This window comes from Lipotes vexillifer, unplaced genomic scaffold (assembly GCF_000442215.2).
Source record: "Lipotes vexillifer unplaced genomic scaffold, Lipotes_vexillifer_v1.1 scaffold983, whole genome shotgun sequence".
Taxonomy (NCBI): domain Eukaryota; kingdom Metazoa; phylum Chordata; class Mammalia; order Artiodactyla; family Lipotidae; genus Lipotes; species Lipotes vexillifer.
The window spans coordinates 525,561-532,732 of NW_006783200.1; the positions used below are offsets into that span (position 1 = coordinate 525,561).

The following is a 7,172-nucleotide window of genomic DNA, read 5'->3' on the forward strand; positions in this document are numbered from 1 at the left end:
CTCCACGAGCTCCTCAGCACTTTGAAAGTATGTGCCCTTCTCCTTTATCCCTTCACTTCCTTGTTTCGAGAGAATCAGTGACCAGGGTATTGTTGGCCTGGATCTTTGAGGTCTATAGGTTTCTTATGGGTAAATGGGGCCCTCAGACTAGAGAAGACTGGCTCTCATGATGAGAAAGGTTCCAGAATGCAGTGGTTAGAGTATCATCGACCCGGGACTGGACTTGACGAGCACATGGTGGACTGCAGGTACCCTTGACAGCCATGCCCCAGAGCACATGGGGTGCTGACATGCACAGAGGAGATGGTTTCAGTCTGGAAGGCCTTCGGTAGGATTGTAAGTTTCCATATTCCATGTCTCTGTGTGGTATTTGGGTAGGGTGACCCTCCCCACACAGCTTTCTGGGAATATCCTCAATTTCTAACCAGTCCAGTTCATACCTCCTCCCACCTCCAAAACACACACTCCCCACCCCATACAAAGCCGCTGACTGCAAAATCCGAGTCCCCCACACCACTGACATTGTGACTTGGTTGCCACCCAGGGTTATGCTGGAGCATTTTCCCAGAGCAGCTTAGAAACCAGGGAAGGGCCGTAGTGTGGGGTGGCGTCCTCGTCCTCCGGGCGGAGGCGCATCGTCCCCCCTCGTGCGTCTCCCCCGCAGGGGGTGGTGCTGCAGCAGGACAGCTACATCGAGGACCAGAAGCTGCTGCTGACTGAGCGGGCGCTCACGCGGACGGCGTCGCGGCCCAGCTCCCTCATCGAGCAGGAGAAGCAGCGCAGCCTGGAGAAGCAGCGCCAGGACCTGGCCAACCTGCAGCGGCAGCAGGCGCAGCACCTGGAGGAGAAGCGGCGGCGCGAGCGCGAGTTGGAGGCCCGCGAGAGGGCGCTGCAGGAGCGCGAGGCGCGGCTGGCGCAGCGCGAGGATGAGCTCCGGCGCAGCCGCCAGGACCTGGAGCGCGAGCACAACGAGCTGCAGCAAAGGAAGGTCGCCTACCAGAGCGACCTGGAGCGCCTGCGCGCCGCCCAGAGGCAGCTCGAGCGCGAGCAGGAGCAGCTGAAGCGGGAGGCCGACCGGCTCAGCCAGAGGCCCCCCGACTGTGACTTCGGCCAGGTACGGGGCGCTGGGGGGCCGGGTCACGACCCTCATAACCAAGAACCCTCTGAGCAGCGAAGGAAAGTAGGCAGATAATATAAAGGCTGCTTCTACAGATCTGTTTATGCACCACCAGGTGGCAGGTGAGGAAGTGAGTCTTTTTCTCCTTTTTGCATCTCTCAGCATGATGGGTTGGGGTTTGGCCAGGGGAGTTAATGGATGCCTGGCCCTTCCCTCAGCCCTCAGTGGTTTAGGCTGGAGTAGCCTCAGCATCTCTGATGATGGCCGTCAGCCGTCCAGGATTTTGGGAGCAACCCCTCTGCCCTGTGCCACAGAAGAAATCAGAATGGTCCCCAGCTAAAGGAACTTGTAGCTGGATGGGGACAACACACCGAGGACACAGGTCCCCCCGGAGCACAGTGCCTGTGTTCACAGAGAGCAATAACGCCTGAGTTCCTGAAAGAACCCACGTGATGGGGTCAGTGGGCGTCAGCTACAGGGAGGAGCCCATCCGGGCCAGTGATGGAAGGCAGCCCCTCTTACGGAGAGAGGATATTCCTGCTCAGGGATGCTCAGACATCTGGGCTCTGCTTAATTCCTGATTTGTCTCCTACTGTGGATGAAACCTTTCTTTTCCTGCAGCTGCTACTTATATGGGAAGGCATCACATATGACCCCCGAGTTTATTTCAGTGGTGTTCTACGGTTATTCTGGAATGGGGTACTTGTGGCAGGTGGGAAGCTTTGGGTGCACACAGATCCTCCTGTCTGCTGATACTCAGGTTGCCATTTGTTTGATCGATTGACCTTGGATCATGAAAGAAAAGGAAACTGACATCTTCCAGAGGGAGCAGTTTAGCTTCCTGCAGAGTTTTTCACATCTGTGGGGAGAGTAGCCAGTGGCTCTGTGTGCTTTTCGTGACACAAGGATGGCTTCCACATCGAAGGCTGCAGGGCCCAGCGGGAGCACAGATTAGACTGATTATCTCTCTTTATCTTTGGTTTAACCTTTGGCTAGGATCTTGGTATAAGCACGTCTCCACCTGCCCTCTAACCTGAACAGACCTTTATAATCTCTTAGCCCTGAAATAATTATCTACACCCCTGTGTAAATCAGTCGTTGGATGAGCAGCTCTTCCTGCTTCTTCAGGGAATGGGAGTTCTAAGCTGCCTCTTCTAAGCTACTGTTAATTCTTTATGCTGCTGATAATAAAAATAGTAATGGTATCAGGTGATATTTTTAGCACTTTCATAGATACTACCTGAGGGAGGGAGGAAATGGAACTGAGAAGATCAGAATCTTTTTACCGTTTCTCTGGAGTCCAAGGCAGTGGGTGCACACGGGGCTGACCCACTGACACAGCCGGTAACCTCAGGTCGTGTTCACTGAGTAGGCACTGGGGATGCTGCCGGCCTCCAAGTCAGACCCCTTCTCTTGACCATGTGCAGGTTTCACATCAACACACCAAGCTGCTGAGGATCCCATCCTTCCTTCCGAATCCTGAGGAGACCCTCTTGCCACCGGCACCTTCCATAGCCAAATCAGGGTCATTGGACTCAGAACTCTCAGTGTCCCCAAAAAGGAACAGCATCTCTCGGACACACAAAGAAAAGGGGCCTTTTCACATACTGGGTTCCAGCAGCCAGACAAACAGAGTACCAGAGGGTCAGAGCCAGACCCCAGTGTCCACGTCCACCCGCCTGTTTGGGTTAGCTAAGCCAAAGGAAAAGAAGGAGAAAAAGAAGAAGAACAAAGGGAGCCGTTCGCAGTCCAGTGGTGAGTTACACACACCAGGTTTCCCTCTGGCCGTGTAGTCCCTGGATCCTGAAGAGTGGGTGGCTTTAGCAGCATGGGAGTGGTTAAAAGGAGGTGGCTGCCATTCAGGTGTGTAAAAGCTGAACCGTACGCATCTCACCAAACCCACTTGCTCTGCCCACAAAGGACTGTTGGAACTTACACTAAGAACACAGATTCAAAGAACATTTAAGAACCCACTCTGTGGCACGTGCACGGAGTAGAGAGTGCGGGCTCATTTCTCACACTGTCCAGCTGAGGAGCTGAAACTCACCTCAGTGAAGCAGCTGCAGTCCTCCCTGCCTTTCTAGGCCTGGTCCAGTAATACTAATAACAGGTGCTTGGTGAGCATTTTCTGAGGCCTGCTTTAATCCTGCAGGTGACTGTGAGAGAGGTGTTGCTGACCCCCAGACACACTGGGAAGCGGAAGCTCGGGATTAACTGACCTGCCTGCCGCCACAGGGCGTGCTATCAAATCACACTGCACAAGGTCTGAGTCCTTCTCATTAGGATTCCTCTCTCCCTTCTGTGTGGGAGGTTGAAGAGAAATCCCTATTTCCAGGCCTATTTATAAACAGCAAGCCTAGTGTTTCTGTAAAGTTTAAGGAGCTATAGACACGGAGGACATCACTGACGACCTCGTGCACTACGTCACCTGGAGGCCCGGTTGGCGGATGTCATTGCCCACCAGCCCGGCATGTCTTTGCATCCCAGAAGACTTGTGTTTGGGGAGGAAAGAACAGAATTTACCAGTGAAAAGAGCAGTTTTTCTGAATTTCTTTTTCCGCCTTGGTTTCCTTTTTTCCAGATGGCCCTGCATCTGAAGTACCCGCAGAGGGGGAGGAGATCTTCTGCTGACCCCGCTCCTCTCTGAGGCAGCCGCTCCTGTCCCGCCACGGTTACAACCCCAACCCCTGCTGTGCTGTGCGCGCCGTCTCCTACACTGATGCCCGTGTCCTGTGGCACCCAGCCCTCCCGCACTGCCCAGGTCCTGGACCAGAAGAACAACTGGTCTTGGGGGTCAGGGTGGGGAAGGAGGCCCAGGATTGGCAACCCAACGCCTCTCGGGTTGGGGCCAGCCCTGCTGGATGGTGGATGTTACACCAAGAGTAGTGGCCCCAGAAGTCCAGGCGTTGGTTTTGGACATGTCAGGAATTCCTAGAGGCTGAAAGAGGGTTTTCAAATGCAGTCTGAAACTCTTACTGCCTTTTATTTTGAGGAACAGAACCAAAAATTAAACAGCAGATAGTTTGGACTTCATCTGAACACGTACAGTAGCCCATCTGCACATACACGTGGAATGCGCCAGAACTGTGCACGGTCTATACCAGATGCCTGCTGGGCTCAGCTCAAGCCCCGCACGAGGGGCACTGCCCGCCACCGCTCAGGGAGCGCGCACTCAGAGCCTCACCCACTAGCCCTCCCAGGCTGTCTCCCTGTAAACTCACCCTATGCACGCCTCACCCCTTTTCGCGTGTATTTCTCATTTCACTTCAGAAGGGACGACAACATTTGTGAGAACCAGTGAGAGAAGGCTTGATGTCTTTAAAAAGCAGATGATCTTGAAACACCTTGATTTTGGTGTTTCAGTCACTTTAAAAAGAAAAAATGTATCTAATTTTATCAAGTCTAAAAGAAATCATATATTGGCTTTCCAAGATGTGTGCCCACATGTTCTGGGCACAGAGGAAATAGAGAGGCCTCCTCACCATCACCCCTGCGGCGTGACACTTTTTGGTTGTCACTAGCCATTCAGCAGTGACCACAGCCTCCTGGCAGTATTCCTGAGACCTCGAGGCACCTCCCCAGGGAAGCTGCTCCTGCCTGGCAGTCGCCGTGGGAGAGGGTGGGCCCATCCGCGCTCCACCCGCGCAGAGACCGCCTGCTTCTCCTGCTGCCAGGGGGTGCCCACCCTGTACTAGACAACTGGCCGAAAAGCAGGTTCAGGTGGGTGTGTTAGGCGCATATGAAGCGGTTCCCACCAGTACAGACTGAGAGAAGAGCTGGCCAGAAGGTATGGCTTGGAAAGTTCTCCTATCAGGAGGCCTGGCAAAATTTGATTTCTTTAAAAAGTTTTAGACACCAAAGGCCTTTTGGTTATTGTACTCTACCCCTTGAAGAATCCACAGATGCTGCCTGTTTGTTCTTTTCCTTCTCTCTTTTTCTTGTCCCCCTGTGTTTTGATCTGTATTCCTTGAGGCTTGTCACCAGCGGGGAGGTGCAGGATGTTTCTCCCTGAGGCCCCTGCACCTGCCACAATTGTTAACCCCCCAGGAGGGGAAACCCTGGAAAATTCTGTGCTTTAAATGTGGTCTTTGATTCCTGCCTTTTGTCCCTTAGGAGCATGGGTCTTTGAACATACTTTTTAAAAACAAACAAAAAAATCTGTAACTTGGTGCTTGTTGATGAATTGCAAGCTGGCCTTGCAGATGGAGATATTTATCTTTCAGTTTATTTGAAAGAGGTCTGGTTTAAAATTTTTAGCTTAGATTTGTTTTATTTATTTGTGTGTTGTGTGCATGTGTGTATGTGTGTGTGTGTGTGTGTGTGTGTTTTAAGGGTGAACACACCAGCCCAACGGTTTCAACTGTCCAGTCAAGCAGCCAGTGCTGCTTCCTTACTCCCCAGTTTCTGTCAAAGTGCCTCGAAGGCCCAAAGGAAAATTAAGGGTTGGGGGAGGGGTCCATTTCCTTCCCTCCTCCCACCTTCACCTCATACTTTGATCAAGGGATGTCTTCTTCCTTGCTTGAGAGTTAAGAAACTTGCCACCCATGGGCTACATTTGCCTAGTTTTGTCATGGAGATTTCTTACCCTTCAGAAACACACCTTGAGCAGAACCAGCTGATTTTCTATTGAACCTTAATGTACTACCCCTCCTCGCCGCCCCCCCCCCGCCGCCCCCACAGAGACCCTAAACAGCAAAAGGTTAGGTTGCTTCCTGCCGCAAGTCCTTACGGCTTGAGTACGCCCAGACTGTCTTGCCTTTCTCAGATCCACAGGGAGCTCAGCTGTCTGTCCCTGTCACTGGCTCAGGTTCACCTCTGTGGGTCCCCGTCCCACAGCTCTGCTGGAAAGGGGTGGGGCTGGTGAATGAGGACCTGCATCCTCCTTCCTCTGTCTGTGTAGGCCGGGCCTCCGTGTCTCTGGGCTTGAAACCAGGGCTCAGTGCTGATGAGATTTGCCCTAACGCAGGGTCTTCACAAAAAGCACCCTGGACGCTGAGTTTCTGTATATAGCTGCACAGGTGGCTTTCAACTTTAAAGGGTCTTTTACTCCCAACTAGTTGTGAAGTTTCGGTTGCCTTGATTATTCGGTGGTAGTTGTTTTAAAATGGTGATTTCCCCTTCACCTGCACCCCACTAACTTAAAATACTTTGGTCAGCTTGTGGTTGGACAAGTTTAGAATCAGAATCAGAAGGCATCTCCCCCAGAACAGTGTGTGGTGCAGAAAGAGAACCACTTACCTGGACCCGTGCTTTTCCATGCCTTCGTCCTGTCTCTCTCCCCCTTTGATAAGGAACTCGGGGATTTTGTTGTTGCGCTTGGGGAACCACCTGGGATTGTTGCTGCTCCTGCTTTTGCTGATGGCTTGAGGTCTCCTCTGACCTTGAGGCCTGTCCTGGTTACTGAGGTGTCCTTCATGTGAGAAGGGGCTGTCTCCCAGGACAGCTCAGACTCAGTTCTCCACAGTGTCCCCACACTAGGGGCCGTGCTTCTCTAAGCTCCGGAAATCAGATGCCTGGCCTTCCTTGTGTTTAGGTTTTGGGGGACAGATGGAAACACCATCCAGAGTTCCACAGTCTCGTGAGTTGCCTGGAAGGAGGCTGCGTCTTCTCTCAAAACTTCCATCATCTCAGTAGTCGTCATCCCAGTCGGGTGGCATGTGCACTTTAAACGCTCTCTACAGTCAGCTTCACTTTCGAGACAATCAACTATGCTAACTGTTTTCTTTGAAAATGGAGAGGGTTAAAAACATGCAGATTGCCGTAATTCAACCTTTGCCAACATTCCATCCTCTACCCCCATGAGAGCTGTCTGTGGGGAAGAAATCCTTATCAAGACTTTTTTTTGGGAAAGGTACGAATCTTACCTTTTTTCCTCTCGTGTCTCAGGGTAATACCACTAAAAGTTGTTCCTTTGCTGATATTCTCCCTTATTTGTTATCTTTCCAAGCCCCTAGTATTAGCAGTAGTGAGCACACATTTTCAAGATCCTTGTGCTTTGTCGTACCTTTATTTGGAGAGTGTGTGTTAGTTTGTAGGGTTTATGACTAGGCCCCGC

The 7,172-nt window shown here is 52.0% G+C and overlaps 1 protein-coding gene across 1 annotated transcript in view; it reads left to right on the forward strand.

Annotated features, from left to right (window-relative positions):
• Nucleotides 1-3,748, forward strand: part of LOC103075725 (A-kinase anchor protein 13-like) — a 114,243-nt gene extending 110,495 nt beyond the window's left edge. Inside the window, 4 exon segments of the mRNA XM_082931024.1 lie at nucleotides 10-27; nucleotides 665-1,114; nucleotides 2,545-2,872; nucleotides 3,699-3,748. Of these exon segments, the coding sequence (XP_082787150.1) occupies nucleotides 10-27; nucleotides 665-1,114; nucleotides 2,545-2,872; nucleotides 3,699-3,748 (846 nt within the window).
• The last annotated feature ends 3,424 nt before the right edge of the window (nucleotides 3,749-7,172 follow it).